The sequence below is a fragment of the Oncorhynchus keta genome, chromosome 26 (assembly GCF_023373465.1).
Source record: "Oncorhynchus keta strain PuntledgeMale-10-30-2019 chromosome 26, Oket_V2, whole genome shotgun sequence".
Classification (NCBI taxonomy): Eukaryota; Metazoa; Chordata; class Actinopteri; order Salmoniformes; family Salmonidae; genus Oncorhynchus; species Oncorhynchus keta.
Genome location: NC_068446.1, coordinates 24,919,991 through 24,946,791, shown reverse-complemented (window position 1 = coordinate 24,946,791; position 26,801 = coordinate 24,919,991). Strand labels below are relative to the sequence as shown.

The 26,801-nt window shown below is 44.5% G+C and overlaps 1 protein-coding gene and 1 long non-coding RNA gene across 2 annotated transcripts in view; one reads left to right on the top strand and one right to left on the bottom strand.

Moving 5' to 3' along the window:
* LOC118359141 (cytosolic carboxypeptidase 6-like) overlaps nt 1–26,801 on the bottom strand; it is a 447,711-nt gene that overhangs the window by 164,566 nt on the left and 256,344 nt on the right. Inside the window, exon 5 of the mRNA XM_052480434.1 lies at nt 19,626–19,842. Within this exon, the coding sequence (XP_052336394.1) occupies nt 19,626–19,842 (217 nt within the window). The remainder of the gene's footprint in view (nt 1–19,625; nt 19,843–26,801) is intronic.
* Nucleotides 1,370–3,067, top strand: LOC127912023 (uncharacterized). The gene is made up of 3 exons (XR_008080163.1): nt 1,370–1,966; nt 2,166–2,340; nt 2,785–3,067. It is a non-coding gene; the product is annotated as an uncharacterized LOC127912023 (long non-coding RNA).

The window sequence follows — 26,801 nt, the reverse complement described above, 5'->3', positions numbered from 1 at the left end:
AAAAAGTGGAGAAAGAAACCTGAAACTATTAGATGGAGGAAAGTTTGAAAAGCAACAAGGTTTTCCCTCTGTCACAACAAGCACGGGGGAAATAATTACCCAGTCTATCTGGGCTAGTCACCTAGCGGTGATGTTGCCACCCTATCTCCTCAATCAGCTAAATTGTAAATGTCATAATGTAGATACAAACCCTTCACAACTAACCAATGGCTCAATATCAATACTTCTCCCCTGGAGAGCAACCTGTTTATTGTTGTTCTTTAAAGAAAATACCTCCGGCCTCTGACAACAAACATCCGGAAGAGCAGAGGGTATGGTTGCATTAATGAGGAGGTCTTTTCAGACAGATATCATTATCTATACAGGAAATAGAGGGAGAAAGTGAATGTGTCAGTGTGTGTGTTCACACGGTATATGACTTTTATCTGTGTAAGTGTGTGCTGGTATGTAGTGGGCAGTTTCTCTGGTCAATTAAATTATGGCATTTGACTTTCAGGCAGAGGAAGGGCAAGAAAGTGTTACCCGGTAGAAGAGAGAACATTGATTTTGATCAAGTCTAAGAAAAGAGAAAGACAGAGACAGGTTTGGAAGTGAAGAGGGAAGCTGTCTTCAAACCTTCAAACTTTCTTCTCTCTAAGATTGAAATGACTACCTTAGAACTGGAATGGGGATTTAATTAGAACTCAAGACTATCTAATCTTATGTGAAGGTAAAGACTAATCCTCCCTCCCTCTACCTTGATGTTGGTACTTTATCAGTTATTTAATAGCCCCTTTGTTATATATCTTGTTATATTTGGAAGGTATTTATGGTACATGGAATATTAGGCATTCTAATGGCACTGCTGTGATTTCACATGCAGATGGGACCTTAATCTGCTCCTTCAGATGCACAGCCTCCATATCTTTAAACCAAAGTTAGCATTTACTTGATGAAGAATGACCATAAAGAAGCAGATGAATGTGAACAAAACAAGGTCTATTACTGGCAGCAGTGGAGGCTGCTGAGGGGAAGACGGCTCGTAATAATGGCTGGAACAGGACATATGTAATGGCATCAAACACATTGAAACCATGTGTTTGATGTATTTGATACCGTTCCACATATTCCGCTCCAGCCATTACCACGAAGCCTGTTCTCCCCAATTAAGGAGCCACCAACCTCCTGTGACGGGCAGGATTATGTAGCCAACAATTTAGTCAATTTCATGTTGTATGGTACCTGTTCTGGAGAGGGAGTGGTCTCACCTGTCATAGGCACTCAGCAATTAGTGCTTGGAGGTGTGTTTGTCATCTCTGCAAGGCAATCAGCAATGAGTGTTTGTACTTCAGTCTCCCCTGTTCTTTCAGCGGCAGTTGTAAGAGGCGATCGTGTCAGTGGTGGTTGGTCGCCAAAAGACGAAGACGTTCTTCCCAGTTGTTTGAGGAAGGAAAGAGAGGAAGGCTTCAAACAACTCTCTCACTAGTTATTTTCAGATCCTCATTTTGCTCGTTGTAGCTTTGTCAAGTATCTGTGTAATTTCTCTCCCTGTTCGCTCCTCTCCCTGTAGGATTTACAAACCCTCCACAACCTGTGGCTGCAACCCTTCTAATCTAGTACACCTTGCGCGCACAACCCATGTGTACTTCCTATTCTCTTGCAGCCTTTGGAACTGCCCATCTGTGGTCAAGAAGGCTGAGGTCATCTCAGCCTATGTCACCATTAGTCCCTACACATTTTGGCCCTGACAGAGATATGGATTAACCCAGATAAGACTACTACTCCAGCTGCTCTTTCGTCTTCTGACTGTTCTCTCATAGTCCTACAGCATCTGGTCGTGGCGTTGGGGGTACAGGGATGGTCATTTCTCCTAAGTTGAGATGTTCTCTTCTCCCCCTCTCTCACCTGTCCATCTCCTCATTTGAATTCCATGCTGTCACTGTCAGTTGTCCACCCAAGCGTAAAATTGTCATCTATCACCCACCAGGTAGTATCTGTTTATTTTCTTTCCAAAACACTTGAGCGTTCCGTTTCTGACCAACTCTCTCACTATCTCTCAGAATGATCTTCTTGACCCCAACCAGTCAGGCTTCAAGATGGGTCACTCAACTGACTGCTCCCCTCTGTGTCACGGAGGCTCTCTGCACTGCCAAAGCTGACTCTCTCCTCTGTTCTCATCCTCTTAGATCTATCTGCTGCTTTCGACACAGTGAACCATCAGATCCTCCTCACCCTCTCAGGGCTCGGTGTCCAGGCTCTGCACACTCTTGGAATGCATCCTACCTGGCAGGTCGCTCTTACCTGGTGACGTGGCGAGGATCTGTGTCTGCACCACGTGCTCTCACTACTTTTGTTCCCCAGGTCTCGGTTCTAAGCACTCTTCTCTTTTACTCCTGAGGTAGTGACCTGGTGCACCCTCTACAACCACTGTGATTATTATTTGACCTTGCTGGGCATCTATGAACGTTTAAACAGCTTGAAGAACAATCTGGCCTTAATGGCCATGTACTCTTATCTCCACCCACACAACCAGAAGAGGACTGGCCACTTCTCAGAACCTGGTTCCTTTCTAGGGAGTTTTTCCTAGCCACCGTGCTTCTACATCTGCATTGCTTGCTGTTGGGGTTTTAGGCTGGGTTTCTATATAGCACTTTGTGATATCTGCTGATGTAAAAAGGTCTTTATAAATACATTTGATTCCCTATACACCAAGTCACTCAGCTCCGTCATATCCTCTCATGGTCCCTCCTATCATTGATGATGACACTAAACTACTTTTCTCATCGCCTCCCTTCTGATACCCAGGTGGCAAGACGCATGTCTGGCAGCTATCTCAGCTTGGATGTTGGCCCACCACCTCAAGCTCAACCTCGACAAGACAGAGGTGCTCTTCCTCCCGGGAAGACCTGTCAGTTCAAAGACCTCTCCATCACAGTCGACAATGCCACGATGTCCCCCTCCCAGAGTGCAAAGAATCATGGCACGAACCTGGACAATACCCTGTTGTTCTCTGAAAATATCAGAGCAGTGACTCGCTCTTGCAGGTTCATGTTCTACAAAATCCATCCAGTACAACATTTCTATTGCCCTTGTGAGCCAATAAAAAAACAATTGTTCACAAGAAAAAAAGAGTATGACCTTTTCTCACACAGAAAGGACGCAGGTCCGAATCCAGGCATGTATTCATACCCCGTCTGGACTACTGCAACTCTCTGCTGGCTAGGCTCGCCGCTTGTGCCATCAAATGCCTGCAACTTATCCAGAACACTGGAGCCCACCTGTTGTTCAATCTTCCCAAATTCTCCCATGTCACCCCACTCCTCCGCACAATCTACTGGCTTCCAGTCGAAGCACGCATCCACTACAAGACCATGGTGCCTGCCTACGGAGCAGCAAGGGGAACTGCCCCTCCCTACCTCTTCTCCTTCCTGGCATCCCAATGGTGGAACCAGCTTCCTTCTGAGTCCCTACCCATCTTCTGAAAACATCTGAAACCCTATCTCTTTAAAGAGTAACTTAAATAAGACATATCAGTCTATCCCCTCTCAATTTTCTTTTTTTGATAAAAATGCACTTGACTTTTTTACACTAGCACTGACTTTGCTGATAACTACTTTATTGGGGAAAAATGTACTCACTACAACTGAAGTATGTGGTTGTCACACCTAGCTATCTTAAGATAAATTCACTAACTGTAAGTCGCTCTGGATAGCGTCTGCTAAATTACTAAAATGTCAAATGTAAATTTCAAATGAAATAAGTGTACTCAAAATAATGTAACTACTTGGGGTGACAAATGGCGTAGTATTTACCCTTTCTGCCCTAAAGTAAGTTGATGGTATTTTGGTTATATTGAAATAAACAATTACATGCCAGTATTCCCGAGCCTATGACCTCCTCTAGTTGATCAAGGACAGAGTAACAACTCCAAGTTTTGGTTGATAAAAATAAAACAGACACACATGAAACCTATCCAATTTAGTGTTCCTGTAGTTTTAGTACAGTGTAATTGTTGTTGAGACAAAGCTCTATAATCAGAGGGCTTCCATCGTTCTGTCATATAATTTTGTCTATCACCAGTGTGCCCCAGTTCCCAGAATTTTGCAACCCTAGAGCTGACAATCAAATTCCCTGGTTTTCCAAAAATCCTGTTTGGAGGATTTTGTATTTCCTGCTTATTCCCTCCTTATTACGGGAATCCTTCAACTGGGATTTCGGGAAAACCAAGACATTTTGCAACCCTAGTCAGTCCCATGGAAGAGCTGCTCCGTCTCAGAATGAGCAGGCTGGCTTTGAGAGGGAGACGATGCCCTTCATCAGCATCATTCATTTACAGTATTGAATCATTAGGAAAGCCCTGCAGTTCTCTCTGCAGAATGGAGCTGACTGGGACACAACATATTATTGCACACTAGCCACTAATCTGAATGGACCAATACATCCTATTTCAATAGGCATTCTTCACACATACAGCCAAGTGAGGGAGTCAATTGATATGTAGGAAAAACAGCAGCAGCAGCAGTGCTGTAATTGTGCATTTACAGTATAGTGTGCATGAAAAAAATATATATTTGTCATGGAGAGAGAATTGTTGTCCCCCAATTCTTGCTTTCACTGTGCCATGAATTTTCATGACAGTGATTGATTTGGATGTAAATGGAAGGCTGAGGAGACCTGTGAGTAACTAGTTAAACCAGCCATTTAAAACCAGGCCTGTCAAGAGGAGAGCGAGGGAGACAAAGACAATTGATCGCTAGGTGAAAAAAAGATGGACGCTGGAAGCCCAGTGCAGCCGCTTTGTGCCTCTCCAATGCAAGTTTCAAATCATAGGGTGCCAGCTTGACGGCTCCACAATGGGCATCTATGGGATGCTATATCTGACATCCATCGTCAGAAAGGTTATTTCCTTTTCAAGTTGCCCCTCCATCCCCTTTTCTTCCTCACCCCTCAGCCTCTTCATCTCCTTCAAATCAATGGGGAAAAGTCATTGAACATCAGAAGGTAAGTCACTGAATAGATATCAGATTTTTCTCATGACAGAGCGCTTTTGTGCATGTGGATGAGACTATGTTATTTTTCCTCCATGCTCTGTGGTAGCAGCGGGGGGAAATGTGAAGATTGATCTCTTACAGAGGTCTTTATGGGACAAAAGTTTAATGTCTTCAATTGATAATATAAATAATAGGTGACAGCAAGCTAAAAATCTCTATGTTGTTTCCATAGAAACCAAGGATGGATAAGGAAGGGCTGTCACCATTACTCATCCACAAATCTCTAATATTTAAACATTTTTCAGGAATGGCATAAACTTTATGATGTATGACAGGTCGAACCTTCCAAATGCAGCCTGGCATGAAAGTGACATAATCTTAACATAATCCCATTATATTGGCATTGGGCTTAATGCACTTCTCTTTTCTTATTGCATTCTAAAGAGATCATTAAGTGTCTGCTACAGTAGCACTGATCAGAGGAGGGTCCATTCTTGGTAGAGTCATCTTTGGCCACAGCCCCTCTCCTTTTACTCTGCTCTCATACCTAATGAACAACCGACCATACAAACAAATTAAGACACATTTTGATTTTGCTAGGGGCTTATAGTAATACAGTACTGTATATTTGGGGAGAGTGGAGAAATATTGAGGTTTAAACAGCTTTTCGTGTGGCTCCCATTGAGACTATTAGTGCTAATGCATCAGACACACTACTGTGGGCAACACAGAGGAAGACAGAGGTAACAGTCTGATATAGCTGACTATATGGCTTACAGAGGTTCAAGAAAAAACATCTAGAGAGAGAAATCCTCTATATGAACCACATCATTTTCATCATAAATCCTACATAACTCTGGGGGCTCCCAGATGGAGCAGCGGTCTAAGGCACTGCATCTCAGTGCCAGAGGCGTCACTACAGACACCCTGGTTCAAATACAGTCTGCATCACAACCGGCCGTGATTGGGAGTCCCATAGGGCAGCGTACAATTGGCCTGGGTTTGGCCAGGGTAGGCCGTCATTGTAAATAAGAATTGGTTCTTAACTGACTTGCCTAGTTAAATAAAATAACAGTTACATAGTCAATAGTTTGTCATTTAATTCCCTTTGATATCAATAGGCATTCTAAAAATATATCTTATGTTCTTAGGACTGGCTATATTATCAGGTAATCTCTCTTCTTTAGCAGCACAGTCGACTTCTTATTTGCATATAGCTGCCAATCTTACACTCCAAAGTAATAACAAGGTGCTGTAAATGTGTTGCTAACGCGTTAGAAAGGATTTTCTAAATAAAAATGCAATATTTACATTGAGATTCTCTCCAAAAGGAATGAAGATGGTAAGGGGAAAGCTTACAGATAACACGTACAAAGGATCAACTAAATATTTATGTGTAATTAAAAAAACAATACCTATTCCTTGAAATACAGTATTTATTTTTGCGTTACCCTCTTTATTTCAATAATTTATCAAAAGGAACTCCCACATAGAAACCAATTGATACAAGAACAAACAACTCCAACTTGTACTCCTTCTCCTGAGAACAATGTCATGCACCATTACAGTATTTCCTAACATAACCGGCGCTATACAGATAACCGGCGCTATACAGATAACCGGCGCTATACAGATGAATAGCAGATAGGAGTGCATGCAGATAGGAGTGAATCAACAGAAAACAACTAGAACCCCACTAGGCTGCAAGTCCAGGTGCATCTCCTTGACAGCCATGTCACCCTTCCCTCCCTCCGACCCCTCCCATGCCCCCTCTCCAGTCAGGGTCCCCCTGAGACCCCCGCGCCCCGGACCCTCCAGCCTGCTCCGCTCCTGCTGTGATGAAAAGCAGGCCGCAATCCCTTTCAATTTTCTCAGTCTGCCCGGGTGCCATTAAAGGCAATCGACTCAGTGAATAGAGGCACTATATCACAATATGCAGGTGCAGGCATGCTGAAGAGGAGAGACATTGTGCCTTTGGAGAGAGAGGAGCTGGCATCCATCTCTCTCAGGCAGACGCTTCAGCACTGTGAGGAGGAGCAGACACACATGTACTGGGGCTGGGGTGAGTTGACAGAGAAAGGAAAATGAGAGAATAGAAAGTGGAGGAAAAACAGGCCCGTCACATCCTTCATTTTTTCTTTACTTCAGGTAAAAATAAGAAATGTATTTTTGTGTAACAGGGGAGTGAAAAGATATGTGTGGAAGGGACAAGAGTATCTGTGCGGGCGGATAAGGGTCCAGGTGGGCGTGAGACGTAGAGGAGGATGACTGGAGATGTTTGTTATCAGTCATCTCCAGTCCCCAGGCATGTCAGGGCACTTGGGCAAAGCAAGGCGAGGTAGAGGGGCTGAGCCCAGAGGAGTATGGGGTTAGGGCCTGTGGCCTGTGGCCAGGGTGGAGGCCACTGTTCTGTAGAGGATCCCAGGACCACAGAGAGAGAGTGCTTCAGTGGCCCCCATCCACAACCCTGACTGCCCTAAACACGCTCGCACCCATTGGCTGTCCTGCCTATGACTGCCTCAAGGCCCTATGTGTTTTATTTATAGTGAGGCTGCCTCTTGTTGTTTTATTAATCCGGTACACTACTTCCTCTCCTCACGTGTTTATCTTGCTGTGGTCAGCAGCATCTGAGGATGTCTTGCGTGTGACAGACAGGCTCATGAAAAAAAGATAGGACTGTGATGAGTCTCTGAGTTTTTATGCACTGCAGGGATGGATGCTCCTTTCATTGACTCTTATCCTCACATTCAATTCCATGGCAGTACATCTCACCCACACCGACATACTGTAGAGGGGTCGTTGCACGATAAAAGTGCCTTTAAAAGTGCCTAAACCTAATATTGAATTTTAAAAGCCTGTTATATTGAATAAAGTGCCCTTTTTTTCACCTTTATTTAACCAGGTTGGCCAGTTGAGAACAAGTTCTCATTTGCAACTGCGACCGGGTCAAGATAAAGCATAACAATACAACAACACAGAGTTACACATGGAATAAACAAAACATAGTCAATAATACAGTAGAACAAAAGTAAACAAAAAGTCTATATACAGTGAGTGCAAATGAGGTAAGATAAGGGAGTTAAGGCAATAAATAGGCCATAGTGGTGAAGTAATTACAATATAGCAATTAAACACTGGAATGGTAGATGTGCAGAAGATGAGTGTGCAAGTAGAGATACTGGGGTGCAAAGGAGCAAGATAAATAAATAAATACTGTATGGGGATGAGGTAGGTAGATAGATGGGCTATGTACAGGTGCAGTGATCTGTGAGCTGCTCTGACAGCTGGTGTTTAAAGCTAGTGAGGGAGATAAGAGTCTCTAGCTTCAGAGATTTTTGCAGTTCGTTCCAGTCATTGGCAGCAGAGAACTGGAAGGAAAGACGACCAAAGGAGGAATTGGCTTTGGGGGTGACCAGTAAGATATACCTGCTGGAGTGCGTGCTACGAGTGGGTGCTGCTATGGTAACCAGCGAGCTGAGATAATGTGGGCCTTTACCTAGCAGACTTTTTTGAGATGGGAAATGTGGGTTTTATTTATACTGAACAAAAATACAAACGCAACATGTGAAGTGTTGGTCCCATGTTTTGGCTGAAATAAAAGATCTCAGAAATGTTCCATACGCACAAAAAGCTTATTTCTTACAAATTGTGTGCACAAATTTGTTTACATCCCTGTTAGTGAGCATTTCTGCTTTGCCAAGATAATCCATCCATCTGACAGGTGCGGCATATCCAGAAGCTGATTAAACAGAATGTCATTACACAGGTGCACCTTGTGCTGGGGACAATAAAAGGTCACTCTAAAATGTGCAGTTTTGTCACACAACGCCACAGATGTCTCAAGTTTTGAGGGAGCGTGCTGACTGTAGGAATAGTATAGTTGAACATGTGCTCTTTACGACAGAATGTAATTGTTTTGACCCAGAGAGCTCCAACGGTCTGGCTACAACTACTATGCTATAGTAACAGTGGAGAGAAGTACTGAGTGCTGTATATCAGGCTTGGGGACTTCAGTTTGTTCAGCCTTTCTGAGTAAAAAAACATACTTCATAAACAATTATTCTCACACGTATATTGAGGTCTAGGCTATAACTGCAGGCAGGGATAAAAAGGACTAGGTTCCTGATGATTTACCCTGACAGTAATTCCATACCCTAGCCTCCAGCTCATCAGAAACAAATTTGTCTGTATCGATCTATACAGTATTGAAGATTCTAAACCAGAGCAAGATAATCTTCCCCTGTGGAATTAGACACACATAGGATCTGTCCCCAGACCAACTGGGCCATATACACACTATCATCCTTCTAGGTAATGTTTGACAGGCTGAAGTTACCAGAAATACACTAGTATCACACACATATCTGCAGCCCAAAAGACGTGATAGGAGGGAGTGATAATGAATATCCATCTCCAAATTGAATGAGCATACTACAGACTATGTTTTTTTCTCCCCATTCAGCTGAAGCATTCAGAGCATAGCATCCTCATCTGCCACAGACAGGCGCCACAGCCTCTCCTCCCTATACCTAAATATGTTTTTCGCCCATTTACAACAAATTAAGTTTCCATCAAAGTAAATTTCAAGCTTGGCTGCATTCGGAGGGTGAGCAATTCTTTTCATAGATTTTCATTATTTTCTCCTAACAAATTATCTACTGTAAAGCTCACTCCTCTCTCCCCCCTTCTCTCTCTCTCTCTCCCCCTTCTCTCTCTCTCTCTCTCTCTCTCTCTCTCTCTCTCTCTCTCTCTCTCTCTCTCCCCTTCTCTCTCTCTCTCTCTCTCTCTCTCTCTCTCCCCCCCTCTCTCTCTCTCTCTCTCTCTCTCTCTCTCTCTCTCTCTCTCTCTCTCTCTCTCTCTCTCTCTCTCTCTCTCTCTCTTTCTTTCTCTCTCCCTCCCCCTCTCTCTCTCTCTTGCTCCCCCCCTCTTTACTCTCTTTTTCTTTCCAGGGTCCCAAGTATGGATCTAGGAATGGAAAGCAATTACACTGTCAGAAAAGTATATCCTGACTTATTAAAAAACCTGAAAAGTTTTTTTTATTTCACTTTGACACATGTGAGAGGAGGCCTGACAACAAAATGAAACAGATTTTTTTTTTTACATGCACAGTCCTCCATCCATGGAGTCATCTAGATAGCAGTGGTTAGTAAATATTAATTGGCTGGCGGCAGAGAGAGAGATAGATGGAAGTACAGAGCTCTGCGGCTGGGATTAGAATTCTCTGAGAGTGAGACTCTGAACACTGCAGGGGCTCCATTTGAGAAAGCATCACTCTTCCTCTGTCACTCGATAACTCAGTTCCCCAACCACCTCTACATGACTCCAACACTGCCCTGCCTGCCGCTAGGCAGCACCTACAGTACCCATCTCCCTCCACAGAGCCTTTCTTCCCACATTGCACCACCATCACCCAGCTAGCCACTCCACTGAGCTTAGTGTCGGTGAGAAGTATCTGGCCCAGACTGAGGTTCCAGGGTCAGCTACAGTACCACCTCTCCTCCGTTGCAGAAGTCTTCAGAGTGTGAGGACAGGGTTGTTGATGATGGAGGAGATCTATCAAGCATAGGTGAGTGCAGTGGGAGAAGGGAGAACAAACTGAGACAGGAGGCTCTGGCATGGTGTTGTATCTGAGGCAGAGAGAGAACTTCTGCCAGCTAAGTGACAACAAAAAGCCATTCTGGGTGATATCCTCCTCTCCACAAAGTACCTCTCTCTCCTCTCCCACCACTCAGACGTTCTATCTGGTGCACAAGCTTGAGAGAGAGTTAAGACTTAAAGGTGTGAGCCATTTCCAATTTCAAAAATAAATATCTCTGACAGCAAATCTGATATTTTTTTGCCTGCATTATAATAAGGATCAATTTACAGTTTTGGAAATCAACTTGGAAAATACACCACTGTCTGACAACCCCTCTACTGAATAATCTTTCTACCACATATAGACTATGTTACTGCCAATGGCCACTGTCTCCACCACACAAGCCATACCTACCTTTTATCCAGCCCACTCCATATTTCCTTAGTTACTGTACTATACAGTAAGATGGCATTGATATGGGTCTTGATATGCAATCAAGCACTGGGACCAGCTTGGAGGAATCATTGCTCTAGATGAAAGGCTCAGATAAACCCTTTTATCTTCAATTTCATGTGGAATAAGTTCACTGCTCTACCGTTGGGGTCAGAGGGCAAGCCATTGACGCAACCTCGCTGAGATAAAACAGGTGAAACAGACCCATTTATTTCCCTATGCACATCCTGTCACATCAGTACTTTCTGTTGGAATACAGGTCAAAGACCAATAACAGCCAATGGAAAATACTGACAGTCCACCAGCTTCTTGTCATAGCAACCAGAGCCAGGGACAACCGTCAAGCAGAAGTGATCATGCATGACCCCGCAACCTCAATCAGAAACGTTGAGTCGGGGTCCGGTGTATGACATTACAGGCTATTCAGATATAGGCTAACACTATTCCTCTAGTTCAGGGTGACAACAAGAAGTCAGAACTAGATATCATCTATTCCCTCGACCTGTCCCTAAGTAACTCCACTTAGTACTGTTGCTGTATGTGATAATATAATAATAATAATATAATAATATAATAATAATAATAATAATAATAATAATAATAATAATAATATAATAATAATATATAATAAAAATAATATATGCCATTTAGCAGACGCTTTTATCCAAAGCGACTTACAGTCATGTGTGCATACATTCTACGTATGGGTGGTCCCGGGAATCGAACAGTCATGTGTGCATACATTCTACGTATGGGTGGTCCCGGGAATCGAACCCACTACCCTGGCGTTACAAGCGCCATGCTCTACCAACTGAGCTACAGAAGGACCACGATATTGTGCTCTCAGCTCATACAGATGATAATGAAGGTAGATTGGCAGGCGGTCTGATGGTGGACCAACAATAATAATAATCGTTTGGTCAACAGTTGGAGAGCTCTCCAAATTAGAACGCCGTCATAGAATCATTCATAAAAGAACCAACATGTCAACAGTATCCTTGAACGGGGGATGTGAAAGAGTGGGCACACAAAGAAGAACAGGATGCTTCATGATATTGCGAGAGACACTTTGGCTGCTGTTAAGCCAGTAAATGACTAGACTTCATGCAATTACCCAGCAGCCTGGTTTCAGACAGCACAGCCATCCATCCACCATGCAGTAGGAAAGACAAGCCTAGACTCCCTCTCTTCTCTAGCATCAGCTACTAACGTTTCAGTCAGTCTGACCTTATCTCCTAGTGGAAGGTAAAGTCGCTATTGATTAAATCTTGGCACACAGTGTACAAACACAGTGATAAGCCCAGCAGACTGCCGCAGTGCCAACTCTGTGGGCCAAAGGCCCCTCTCATCCTTTATTCCCACTAACAGGCACCAGGAGACAGTCCACTACAGCCTGTCTGCAGGAGACCCAGCGACCATTAGGACCGCAGAATATCACCTTCCCAGACCAGCACATCATTTCCAGCGTCCCCACGCCTCCCCCCCTTGGAGCCTTTGGATGGAGGAGCCTCATAAAAGTCTATGTGAGCTGCCGGATTCCACAGAGCTCTGAACGTTTGAAAGTGACATCCACAGGGCACTGTAGAAGACCTATTATTGTAGACGAGCTCGGTTTTGTGAAGCATTCAGTATTCCTAAAGGAGCAAAGGATGTTGTGGATATTGCAGCAAGCATTGTGTAAGCTCCATTGTAACCATGTCCGTTTATTGTTTCCAAAATTGTAGGAACTTCTTTTCATTATTTTAGCTGCACACTTCAAAATTAAACAAATCCTGTGTGTCACTTTTATACTTTTATGGTGATTATTTCCTCTTGAAATATGATTTCAATACTAAGTGTTGTGGAACTTAGTGGTGGCAGGTGAGGGGTGCAGGCTTAAGGATGGCCATCGACTCCTCACTCTCATTTGCACATTCATCTTAGATACGGGCTGCAGATACTGGCTGCTTTTTCAGAGCTAAAAAAAAATGGTATCACAGTTGGCCATCATGACAGGAAAGGAATGGTAAAAGTGCTTTCACTGAAACTCCTACTCTGCCCATAAGAAAATGCTTTGTCAGTGTGTGTACTAGCACCAACACTGGGCCCTGACTGTCTTTTTAGTAGTCAATACAAAATAAATGGTGGAATAGTTTTAAGGAAACATATACGTGGAGTGCGTACACTTGTTAGCAGAGAAAGGTCCAGGCAGAATCCATTCTGTCTCCATGGACTTGTCCCTCACACAACTGTCAAGGAATGGATTGCAGGAGAAATGTTCAGACAGTGAGAGAACAGGGGAATGGATACAGTGCATGGCCCTTCCACAGAAACTCTATAAAAATCCGTATAAAATCCACTAGTCCATCACAGACCTGTAGACCATCACAAAGAATGTGTTAGGGTATAAGTAGCAAGAGAGACATCAGCTATATCAGTAGAGTCTGTCTTAAAAGAGACGAAGGAAAGAAACCTCTGACCAATAAAAAAAAAGCCTGAGCTGCCTGTTCTGCTGTCTCAAGTTGTCACACATGAACAGAGGTTTTTCAAACCTCATCCCACATCTCATTGATTGACACCTGGGCAAACGCAGATGGCAAAAATATTTCCATACACTCACTGACACAAACATGCACACACACTGCTTAGTATGCTTACAATGCTTTGTCTTCACCTGGCACATACGCCATCAAAAAGCAGTTTTACTACTGGTCCCTGCAGCAGATCTAGGTGCTATAAAAACCGACTGCATGTAAAGGGAGTGGGGGAAAGAGAAAGACAACGATAAAGGGATGGTAGGGAAAAGGAAGCTGAAAGGCAATACGCAGTTCAAGGATTTGTTATTATCCTAGAAGTGCAATTATAGTAGTCCTCCCCTATTACAGTGGAGCTGTGTTCTCTCTATGTGTTTGGTGGAGACGAGGCATCACAATTACTGCAGCTGTTTATTGGTAGGCAGGTAGACCTAGTGTGTTACAGCAGCTTGGCCCTGAGGCCTGCTTCCCTGCGTCTCCTTGTCTTCCACTCTCAAAGTCTGTCACTCTAAGTCGAATTTGTCTCCTACTCATCTTTCTAGCTTTGTTTACTTTCCCTGAGACAGCAGCAAATGTACTCACAGACTTTACAGTCAGTCCCTCATCGCTCCAACAGTTCATCTGTTGCATCAGAGTAGAAGAGGGGGTTTAAATTGATTTTTTTAAACATTTTGTTTATTAAAACAAGCACACATAAAACTTGAAAAAGAAAAACAGTTGAAGTAAGAAGTTTACATACACCTTAGCCAAATATATTTAAACTCAGTTTTACACAATTGCTGACATTTAATCCATTTAAATATCCCCTGTCTTAGGTCAGTTTAGGATCACCACTTTATTTTAAGAATGTGAAATGTCAGAATAATAGGAGAGAGAATTATTTATTTCAGCTTTGATTTCTTTCATCACATTCCCAGTGGGTCAGACGTTTACCTACACTCAATTAGTATTTGGTATCATTGCCTTTAAAGAATTTAATTTGGGTCAAACGTTTCAGGTAGCCTTCCACAAGCTTCCCACAATAAGTTGGGTGAATTTTGGCCTATTCCTCCTGACAGAGCTGGTGTAACTGAGTCAGGTTTGTAGGCCTCCTTGCTCGCATGCTTTTTCAGTTCTGCCACGAATTTTCTATAGGTTTGAGGTCAGGGCTTTGTGATGGCCACTCCAATACCTTAACTTTGTTGTCCTTAATTAAGCCATTTTACAACAACTTTAGAAGTAGGCTTGGGGTCATTGCTCATTTGGAAGACCCATTTGCAACCAACCACGGTTGGGATGGTTTTCTTCGGCTTGCAAGCCTCCCCCTTTTTCCTCCAAACATAACAACAGTCATTATGGCCAAAGTTCTATTTTTGTTTCGTCAGACCAGAGGACATTTCTCCAAAAAGTACAATCTTTGTCCACATGTGCAGTTGCAAACTGTAGTCTAGCGTTTTAATGGCAGTTTTGGAGCAGTGGCTTCTTCCTTGCTGAGTGGCCTTTCAGGTTATGTCGATATACGACTCATTTTACTGTGGAAATAGATACTTGTGTACCTGTTTCCACCAGCATATTCACAAGGTCCTTTGCTGTTGTTCTGGGATTGATTTGCACTTTTCGCACCAAAGTACGCTCATCTCTAGGAGACAGAACACATTTCCTTTCTGAGCTGTGTGAAGGCTGCATGGTCCCATGGTGTTTATACTTGCGCACTATTGTTTGTACAGATGAACGTGGTACCTTCAGGCATTTGGAAATTGCTCCCAAGGATGAACCAGACTTGTGGAGGTCTACAATTTGTTTCTGAGGTCTTGGCTGATTTCTTTTGATTTTCCCATGATGTCAAGTAAAGAGGCATTGAGTTTGAAGGTAGGCCTTGAAATATATCCACAGGTACACATCCAATTGACTCAAATGATGTCAATTAGCCTATCAGAAGCTCCTAAAGCCATGACATCATTTTCTGGAATTTTCCAAGCTGTTTAAAGGCACAGTCAACTTAGTGTTTGTAAACTTCTGACCCACTGGAATTGTGATACAGTGAATTATATGTGAAATAATCTGTCTGTAAACAATTGTTGGAAAAATGACTTATGTCATGCACAAAGTAGATGTCCTAACCAACTTGCCAAAACTATAGTTTGTTAACAAGAAATTTGTGGAGTGGTTGAAAAATGAGTTTTAATGGCACCAATCTTAGAGGAAGTAAACTTCTGACTTCAACTGTACATGTACATTAGTAAATTCATGGAGGATAACACACAAAGTCTTGGACTTATTTCAATTGTGGTCCTCTTGTGACAAAATTGCTCGGCAAGATTGGCAACACAGTGTTACACAGTATAGCAGCGAAACATGCAGTGGCTTGCATAAGTATTCACCCCCATGGCATTTTTCCTATTTTGTTGCCTCATAACCTGTAATTAAAATATATTTTTTTGGGGGGGGTTGTATCATTTGATTTACACAACATGCCTACTACTTTGAAGATGCAACCTTTTTTAAATTGTGAAACAAACAAGAAATAAGACCAAAAAAAAAGAACTTGAGTGTGCATAACTATTCACCCCCCAAAGCAAATACTTTGTAGAGCAACCTTTTGCAGCAACTACAGTTGCAAGCCACTTGGGGTAAGTCTCTATAAGCTTGGCACATCTAGCCACTGGGATGTTTGCCCATTCTTCAAGGCAAAACTGCTCCAGCTCTTTCAAGTTGGATGGGTTCCACTGTTATACAAGAATCTTTAAGTCATACCACAGATTCTCAATTGGATTGAGGTCTGGGCTTTGACTAAGCCATTCCAAGACATTTAAACCACTCGAGTGTTGCTTTAGCAGTAAGCTTAGGGTCATTGTCTTGCTGGAAGGTGAACCTCCATCCCAGACTCAATTCTCTGGAAGACTGAAACAGGTTTCCTTCAAGAATTTCCCTGTATTTAGCGCCATCCACCATTCCTTCAATTCTGACAAGTTTCCCAGTCCCTGCCGATGAAAAACATACCCACAGTATGATTCTGCCACCACCATGCTTCACTGTGGGAATGGTGTTCTCGGGGTGATGGGAGGTGTTGGGTTTCCGCCAGACATAGCCTAGTGGTTAGAGTGTTGGACTAGTAACCAGAAGGTTGCAAGTTCAACTCCCTGAGCTGACAAGGAACAAATCTGTCGTTCTGCCCCTGAACAGGCAGTTAACCCACTGTTCCTAGGCTGTCATTGAAAATAAGAATTTGTTCTTAACTGACTTGCCTAGTTAAATAAAGTTTTTAAAAAACGTCTTTTTTATTTGGGGAGTCTCCCACATGCCTTTTGGGGAACACCAAAAGTGTTTGCTTATTCCTATGGACAGATACTCCAATCTCCGCTGTGGAGCTATGCAGCTCCTTCAGGGTTATCTTTGGTCTCTTTGTTGCCTCTCTGATTAATGCCCTCCTTGCCTGGTCCATGAGTTTTGGTGGGCGGCCATCTCATGGCAGGTTTGTTGTGGTGCCATATTCTTTCCATTTTTTAATAATGGATGCCTACCACTCTGTGGGATGTTCAAAGTTTCAGATTGTTTTAATAATCCAACCCTGATCTGTACTTCTCCACAACTTTGTCCCTGACCTGTTTGGAGAGCTCCTTGGTCTTCATGGTGCCGCTTGCTTGGTGGTGCACCTTACTTAGTGGTGTTGCAGACTCTGGGGCCTTTCAGAACAGGTGTATATATACTGAGATCATGTGACAGATCACGTGACACTTAGATTGCACACAGGTGGAATTTATTTAACTAATTATGTGACTTCCGAAGGTAATTGGTTGCACCATATCTTATTTAGGGTTTCATAGCAAAGGGGGTGAATACATACGCAAACACCACTTTTCAGTTTTAATTTTAATTACAGGTTGAAATGCAACAAAATAGGAAAAATGCCAAGGGTGGTGAATATTTTGGCAAGGCACTGTATAAAAAATGAATACAAGAAACACATCTATTTCATTATTGCAGTTACATCGGAGGGAACATTCATATGGGCACACAGGTTTTTAACCTTCTTTTTAAAGCTGCCCAGAGAGGACGTCATTTTTATGGGCACTCTGAGGTTCCTGTATACAAGAAAGCATATTTTCCAGAATTACTCCTGAACCTGTATAAGCACACATTAGCAACACCTGATCTGGTGCTGTGGTTGTGTGCATCCCTAACAGGGGGAAAGTTATCAGTCCATAAATAATCCTGTTAACCAGACCCAGTGTAATCTGGCAAAGCCTCAACAGGCAGCCAGTTGAGTACCTGAAAGTAGCTCCTGTCTATGTGAGTATGTGGAATCACCTTCAATATTACCTTGATCAGCTTATTCTGGGCTATCTGGAGCTTCCCCTTCAGAAGCAGAAATAAGCACCAAAACCAGAGTAGCGTCGTCAAAATGCCATTGAATCAGGGCAGTGGCTAGCACTCTCATTGAGTCCTTATCAAGCAGCTTGGACATTCTTGCCCAAAACGTGGTCCTGGCATTACATTTCCCTAGCATTTTATTGGCCATGCTCACACCCCCCAAGCTCCATCAAGGATACAGCTCAGGTAACAGCTAACAGAGGTTTTTAAAGAAAACGTGGAGGAACTGTGTTACTGACAAATTCCAGCCCTGAAGATCTGACAAGCACTTCCAGGCTCATTCTGGGCTGAAACAATCTAAGCATCTGCTGATTTATAATCACGCCTCAAATGTGTAGTTACATCTTTGAAATGTAGCTTTCCAATCAGTTCCATTTGGAGCTATGACTAGCCTAAGAGCAAGCCATACCTAATGAACAGAAGTAATGAGCATTGTAAAGCACTTTCTATCTTATGCCTTCGTGCACAAGTTAAACTGAGAGTGAGAGGCTGATTGAAAATGATATTATTCATGATAAGGCACTCAGTCAAGGTCACTGGTGAATGTCACACTAAATGGCGAGGCTTTTGTCTTACCCCCTGATAATTTACTATAGGTCCATGGAGTCTACATCTGAAAGGACAACTGTATGTGTAGATATGCACATGTGATCTGTGTGTGTGTGTGGAGTATATTATCTCCATACACGTATGGTAAGCTCCACCAGCAAACATGTATCATGTGACTGTGTGGAGCCACTAGAGGGACTGGGGCTCTTTACTGCAGCAGACGGAAAGGTCCCCTCATCCCTCTCTCATTGCAGGTCGTAATGAGAGGGCTGGGCCAGGCTGTCAAAGACCCAGGACCACAGGACATTAAAAGACAAATAAGGCCATAAAACACCTCTATGACTATGCATACTAATCTTTAGTCCGAGTGCCAACTCACTCTGTTTTATGTCTGAATTCATCACAAAGTGCCAGTGCGGCATAAAAGCAGAACTAATACTCTACACTTTCAAGCCCTCATTTGTACTTGAAAGTGTGATAGGACAGTGGGAAGCATACAAATACAATTCAATTGGATTCTAATTCTATGATGGGAACTATGGAAGGAATATGCTGATGCCTGTTCTTGTCTTTGTTGCCAATTCTGGGCTCCTATTGGTTGAGATATCAACACCATCAACATCTGCCCTTCAAACCAAATTTCATAAATATTTGACTCATTTTTATCAATAAATGCAATTTCATCATTGGTGCTTGCAGCTAGCTTTCCTTGACAAATGTAAAAAAAAAAAGAAAAAAGAACTCTCAAGCATTTCTAATGAGTTTTTCTCCTACAATTATTTGATAAGAGCAAACAGTACTGCAGGCAGCGTGCATGATCCAGTACCTGCTCCTGTGAGAGGTGAGAGCTCTCCTGATTACACGCAGCAGTGCTATCCCTCAAAAGGCAACCAGCGTGCAGTGCTGCACAGGCACAACACAGAGAGAGACAGAGAAACACACTCTTGCTGGCTCCCCCAGCCTCCACACCACACCACACCTCACCTCCTAGCACAGTCAAGGACCCTACTCCTGTCCTCTCTCAGGCTACAATCACACAGAGTTGAAGAGTCATATTGATAACATGAAAAGGTGAACCAGAGGACTGCTGGACCTGGGCTGGGGGCTCTCTGGTATTCTGTTGAAAACGGTATGATGAGGGAGAGATGACACACAACAACACAAACACACACATGTATATGCATGCAAGCACGCACAAACACACTCACTCACCACACTGAGCCCCAGCTGCTCTCTCTGCAGGTAGTCCAGGTTCCTGCGCTCCAAGCTGTCCAGGTAGTGCTGCAGTCTGGTGTAGGTGTAGGGGTAGCAGTAGGCAAACTGGTACACATCATCCTCTCGGTCAAAGCAGAAGGCGAAGGACATCACATAGTTTCTCCGATGGTCAGGGCAACGGTAGTAGTACACATTCTTAGCTGGGAGTCTTTGCCTGCAAGGACAGAAGGACATATGATAAAGGATTTACAGTGAATTCATCTCTCATATACAATACATGAGAATCATTCATGGTATAGATCTTTACATATTGGAGATTTTTTTTAAATTATATATATATATTTATTTCTCCTTTATTTAACCAGGTAAGTTAGTTGAGAACAAGTTCTCATTTACAACTGCGACCTGGCTAAGATAAAGCAAAGCAGTGCGACACAAACAACAACACAGAGTTACACATGGAAAAAACAAGCGTACAGTCAATAACACAATAGAAAAAAAAGACTCTATATACAGTGTGTGCAAATGGCGTGAGGAGGTAAGGCAATAAGTAATTTGTGAAGTAATTACAGTTTAGGAAATTAACACTGGAGTGATAAATGAGCAGATGATGATGTGCAAGTAGAAATACTGGTGTGCAAAAGAGCAGAAAAGTAAATAAAAACAATATGGGGATGAGGTAGGTAGATTGGGTGGGCTATTTACAGATGGGCTATGTACAGCTGCAGTGATCGGTTAACTGCTCAGACAGCTGATGTTTAAAGTTAGTGAGGGAAATATAAGTCTCCAGCTTCAGCGATTTTTGCAATTCATTCCAGTCACTGGCAGCAGAGAACTGGAAGGAAAGGCGGCCAAAGGGGGTGTTGGCTTTGGGGACGACCAGTGAGATATACCTGCTGGAGCGCGTGCTACGGGTGGGTGTTGTTATTGTGACCAGTGAGCTGAGATAAGGTGGAGCTTAACCTAGCATAGACTTGTAGATGACCTAGAGACAGTGGGTCTGGCGCCGAATATGTAGCGAGGGCCAGCCGACTAGAGCATACAGGTCGCAGTGGTGGGTGGTATAAGGTGCTTTGGTGACAAAACAGATGGCACTGTGATAGACTGCATCCAGTTTGCTGAGTAGAGTATTGGAAGCTATTTTGTAAATGACATCGCTGAAGTCTAGGATCAGTAGGATAGTCAGTTTTATGAGCGTATGTTTGGCGGCTTGAGTGAAGGAGGCTCTGTTGTGAAATAGGAAGCCAATTCTAGTTTACATTTTGGATTGGAGATGCTTAATATGAGTCTGGAGAGAGAGTTTACAGTCTAGCCAGACACCTAGGTATTTGTAGTTGTCCACATATTCTAAGTCAGAATCGTCCAGAGTAGCGATGCTAGTCGGGCGGGCGGGTGCGGGCAGTGAATGGTTGAAAATCATGCATTTGGTTTTACTAGCGTTAAAGAGCAGTTGCAAGCCACGGAAGGAGTGTTGTATGGCATTGAAGCTCATTTGGAGGTTAGTTAACACAGTGTCCAAGGAAGGGTCAGATGTATACAGAATGGAGTCGTCTGCGTAGAGGTGGATCAGGGAATCACCCGCAGCAAGAGTGACATCGTTGATATATACAGAGAAAAGAGTCTGCCCGAGAGTTGAACCCTGTGGTACCCCCATAGAGACTGCGTGGGGTGCAGAGCTGCTGGCCGGGGTTGGGGTAGCCAGGAGGAAAACATGGCCAGCCGTAGAGAAATGCTTGCTGAAATTGTCGATTATGGTAGATTTATCGGTGGTGACAGTGTTACCTAGCCTCAGGTGGTGCTGAGCTGGGAGGAGGTGGTCTTATTCTCCATGGACTTTACAATGTCCCCAAACCTTTTGGAGTTAGAGCTACAGGATGCAAATTTCTGTTTGAAAAAGCTAGCCTTTGCTTTCCTGACTGACTGCGTGTATTGGTTCCTGATTTCCTTGAAAAGTTGCATATACTATTCGATGCTAGTACAGTCCGCCACAGGATGTTTTTGTGTTGGTCGAGGGCAGTCAGGTCTGGAGTGAACCAAGGGCTATATCTGTTCTTAGTTCTACATTTTTTGATAGGGGCATGCTTATTTAAGATAAGTTGAGGAAATTACTTTTAAAGAACGACCAGGCATCCTCAACTGACGGGATGAGGTCAATATCCTTCCAGGATACCCGGGCCAAGTCGGGTATCCTAAAAGGTGTTTTAGGGAGAGTTTGGCAGTGATGAGGGGTGGTCGTTTGACCGCGGACCCATAGCGGATGTAGGCAATGAGGAAGTGATCGCTGAGATCCTGATTGAAAACAGCAGAGGTGTATTTGGAGGGCAAGTTGGTCAGGATAATATCTATGAGGGTGCCCATGTTTACGGATTTAGGGTTGTACCTGGTGGGTTCCTTGATAATTTGTGTGAGATTGAGGGCATCTAACTTAGATTATAGTACTGCCGGGGTGTTAAGCATATCCCAGTTTAGGTCACATAGGAAAATTAACTCTAAAGATTGATGGGTTGCAATCAATTCACATGTCCAGGGCACAGCTGGGAGCTGAGGGGGGTCAATAACAGTTGGCAACAGCGAGAGACTTATTTCTGGAGAGATACATTTTTGGGCATAGACCTGGAAAGTATGACAAAACTTTGCAGGCTATCTTTGCAGTAGATTGCAACTCCTCCCCCTTTGGCAGTTCTATCTTGACGGAAAATGTTGTAGTTGGGGATGGAAATCTCAACATTTTTGGTGGCCTTCCTTAGCCAGGATTCAGACACGGCAAGGACATCAGGGTTGGCAGAGTGTGCTAAAGCAGTGAGTAAAACAAACTTAGAGGCTTCTGATGTTAACATGCATGAAACCAAGGCTTTTTCGGGTTACAGAAGTAAACACATGAGAGTGCCTGGGGACACGCCTGGGTTAACCTCCACATCACCTGAGGAACAGAGGAGGAGTAGGATGAAGGTATGGCTAAAGGCTATCAAAACTGGTCGTCTAGTGCGTTTGAGACAGAGAATAAAAGGAGCAGATTTCTGGGCGTGGTAGAATAGATTCAGGGCATAATGTACAGACAGGGGTATGGTGGGGTGCGGGTACAGTGGAGGTAAACCCAGGCACCGAGTAATGATAAGGGAGGTTGCATCTCTGGACGGGCTAGTTATGCTGGATAAGGTCATCACATGTGTGAGAGTTGGGACAAAGGAGGTATATGAGGCATGTTGAGTGGGATTAGGGGCTCTGCAGTAAACTAAGACAATAATAACTATCCTAAACAACAATGTGCAAGGCATATTGACATTTGAGAGAGACATAAAGCGAGGCATAAAGCAATCACATGTGTTGATTGGGTGAGCTAGCCTTGGCAACAATGGGTAAGACAACAACAGCTAATCAGCTAAACAGGTAAAATGGCGATGAATGGGCAGAAAGGGTCTGTTAACTACACACAGGGCCTGAGTTAGGGCCGACACATAAACAAAAATAAACTAAATGGAATACCGTGATTAATGAACAGTCCAGCAAGCATCAGCTATGTAGCCAAGTGATCATAGGGTCTAGTGAACAGCAATAGATGGAAATGGGTAGTCGTTACTACGCTGGCAAGCGGGAGACACAGCGTTTAAAGTTAGCAGGCCAGGGTAAGTAGAAGCGCCTGCTCAGACATCCGGCGAAGGCCGGTTGAGGGCACTCAGGATGGAGTAAAGTCGGGGGACCAGTTGTGGTGGTACGGCGGGGCGCAGTGTCGACAAAGTGTCCAGACCAGATAGCGAAATAATTTTTTATAGTTGTAGTAATTTTGTTTGCTAGCCCGGGAGATGTGCCTGGCTCGCGGCTAACTGGTGCTAGCTCCGGGGCAGGGGCATTAGCCCCTATAGCCACTCTGTAGCAGTGATGATCCGATGCACAGGTCCAGAGCTTATGGCAAGGATCCGGTGGAGTGGTGGATTCTAGCCGTGTTGGGGTAGAATCCAGAAGGCTTCGGCTGAGTAGCCGGGTGATCACAGAGTAGGCCGGGAGGTGGGCCTGGCTCAGGGCTAGCTTCGGGGCTGGTTCACTCGGTTCACTCGGTGACCGCTACTCTCTCCTCTTCCATCCTATCATCTCTTCCCTCTGCTCAAACTTTCTCCAACCTATCTCCTGATTCTGCCTCCTCAACCCTCCTCTCCTCCCTTTCTGCATCCTTTGACTCTCTATGTCCCCTATCCTCCAGGCCGGCTCGGTCCTCCCCTCCCGCTCCGTGGCTCGACGACTCATTGCGAGCTCACAGAACAGGGCTCCGGGCAGCCGAGCGGAAATGGAGGAAAACTCGCCTCCCTGCGGACCTGGCATCCTTTCACTCCCTCCTCTCTACATTTTCCTCCTCTGTCTCTGCTGCTAAAGCCACTTTCTACCATTCTAAATTCCAAGCATCTGCCTCTAACCCTAGGAAGCTCTTTGCCACCTTCTCCTCCCTCCTGAATCCCCCCTCCTCCCTCTCTGCAGATGACTTCGTCAACCATTTTGAAAAGAAGGTCGACGACATCCGATCCTCGTTTGCTAAGTCAAACGACACCGCTGGTTCTGCTCACACTGCCCTACCCTATGCTCTGACCTCTTTCTCCCCTCTCTCTCCAGATGAAATCTCGCGTCTTGTGACGGCCGGCCGCCCAACAACCTGCCCGCTTGACCCTATCCCCTCCTCTCTTCTCCAGACCATTTCCGGAGACCTTCTCCCTTACCTCACCTCGCTCATCAACTCATCCCTGACCGCTGGCTACGTCCCTCCCGTCTTCAAGAGAGCGAGAGTTGCACCCCTTCTGAAAAACCTACACTCGATCCCTCCGATGTCAACAACTACAGACCAGTATCCCTTCTCTCTTTTCTCTCCAAAACTCTTGAGCGTGCCGTCCTTGGCCAGCTCTACCGCTATCTCTCTCAGAATGACCTTCTTGATCCAAATCAGTTAGGTTTCAAGACTAGTCATTCAACTGAGACTGCTCTTCTCTGTATCACGGAGGCGCTCCGCACTGCTAAAGCTAACTCTCTCTCCTCTGCTCTCATCCTTCTAGACCTATCGGCTGCCTTCGATACTGTGAACCATCAGATCCTCCTCTCCACCCTCTCCGAGTTGGGCATCTCCGGCGCGGCCCACGCTTGGATTGCGTCCTACCTGACAGGTCGCTCCTACCAGGTGGCGTGGCGAGAATCTGTCTCCTCACCACGCGCTCTCACCACTGGTGTCCCCAGGGCTCTGTTCTAGGCCCTCTCTTATTCTCGCTATACACCAAGTCACTTGGCTCTGTCATAACCTCACATGGTCTCTCCTATCATTGCTATGCAGACGACACACAATTAATCTTCTCCTTTCCCCCTTCTGATGACCAGGTGGCGAATCGCATCTCTGCATGTCTGGCAGACATATCAGTGTGGATGACGGATCACCACCTCAAGCTGAACCTCAGCAAGACGGAGCTCCTCTTCCTCCCGGGGAAGGACTGCCCGCTCCATGATCTCGCCATCACGGTTGACAACTCCATTGTGTCCTCCTCCCAGAGCGCTAAGAACCTTGGCGTGATCCTGGACAACACCCTGTCGTTCTCAACTAACATCAAGGCGGTGTCCCGTTCCTGTAGGTTCATGCTCTACAACATCCGCAGAGTACGACCCTGCCTCACACAGGAAGCGGCGCAGGTCCTAATCCAGGCACTTGTCATCTCCCGTCTTGATTACTGCAACTCGCTGTTGGCTGGGCTCCCTGCCTGTGCCATTAAACCCCTACAACTCATCCAGAACGCCGCAGCCCGTCTGGTGTTCAACCTTCCCAAGTTCTCTCACGTCACCCCGCTCCTCCGCTCTCTCCACTGGCTTCCAGTTGAAGCTCGCATCCGCTACAAGACCATGGTGCTTGCCTACGGAGCTGTGAGGGGAACGGCACCTCAGTACCTCCAGGCTCTGATCAGGCCCTACACCCAAACAAGGGCACTGCGTTCATCCACCTCTGGCCTGCTCGCCTCCCTACCACTGAGGAAGTACAGTTCCCGCTCAGCCCAGTCAAAACTGTTCGCTGCTCTGGCCCCCAATGGTGGAACAAACTCCCTCACGACGCCAGGACAGCGGAGTCAATCACCACCTTCCGGAGACACCTGAAACCCCACCTCTTCAAGGAATACCTAGGATAGGGTAAGTAATCCTTCTCACCCCCCTAAAAAGATTTAGATGCACTATTGTAAGTGGCTGTTCCACTGGATGTCATAAGGTGTATGCACCAATTTGTAAATCGCTCTGGATAAGAGCGTCTGCTAAATGACTTAAATGTAAATGTAAATGATCAGGAGTAATGGTATTATCCAGGCTAAAAAAACGTCTGGTGTCTGTGCAGAAGGAAAGGCCGCTAGCAGTGGCTAACAATGGCTAAATAGCTAGTAGCTAATTAGCTGGCTAGCTCTGATGGCGGTTCTGGCTAAAAAATGTCTAAAAAAATAGCGGCTCCGTGTCACATTGGGTGAGATGGGTTACCGGAAGGTATATTTAATTTAAAAATGGAAGAGATTGAAAATAAATTGAAATATATACAAAAAAGACTAAAAATACCAAAGTACAGAGGAGGACGACAAACCACATCTGCACTGCTACGCCAAGAACCTTTCTCCTGATCAGGGGTTGATCATCGATTATAATGGGACAATTGCTTGCAGAGTTTTGTGTATAAGGTCATTGGTACCAATGAGTGCATGGACCAGTCAGTCCCTCCAGTGTTTCGCGGCAGTTTTTTGTGATAGTTGTGGGCAAAAATTCAGGATTTTCCTGCGGCAATTCTGCATTTTGCATGGAATATTCAATGATTCTGTCCAAATTGCGCTGACGGAGGAAAATGTGGCTTGATTGAAAATGTTATGCCGAAAGGTCCCATGATTGGTTAAAATTGCAAGCCCTCTTTTTCTAGTGTGATGATCAGACAGTTTGTATGCGCTAATATTGTGATTTTAAAAAATTATTATATATTTTTTTTTTACCCCGTTTTTTCCCCAATTTCGTGGTATCCAATTGTTTTAGTAGCTACTATCTTGTCTCATCGCTACAACTCCCGTACGTGCTCGGGAGAGACGAAGGTTGAGTCATGCGTCCTCCGATACACAACCCAACCAAGCCGCACTGCTTCTTAACACAGCGCGCATCCAACCCGGAAGCCAGCCGCACCAATGTGTCGGA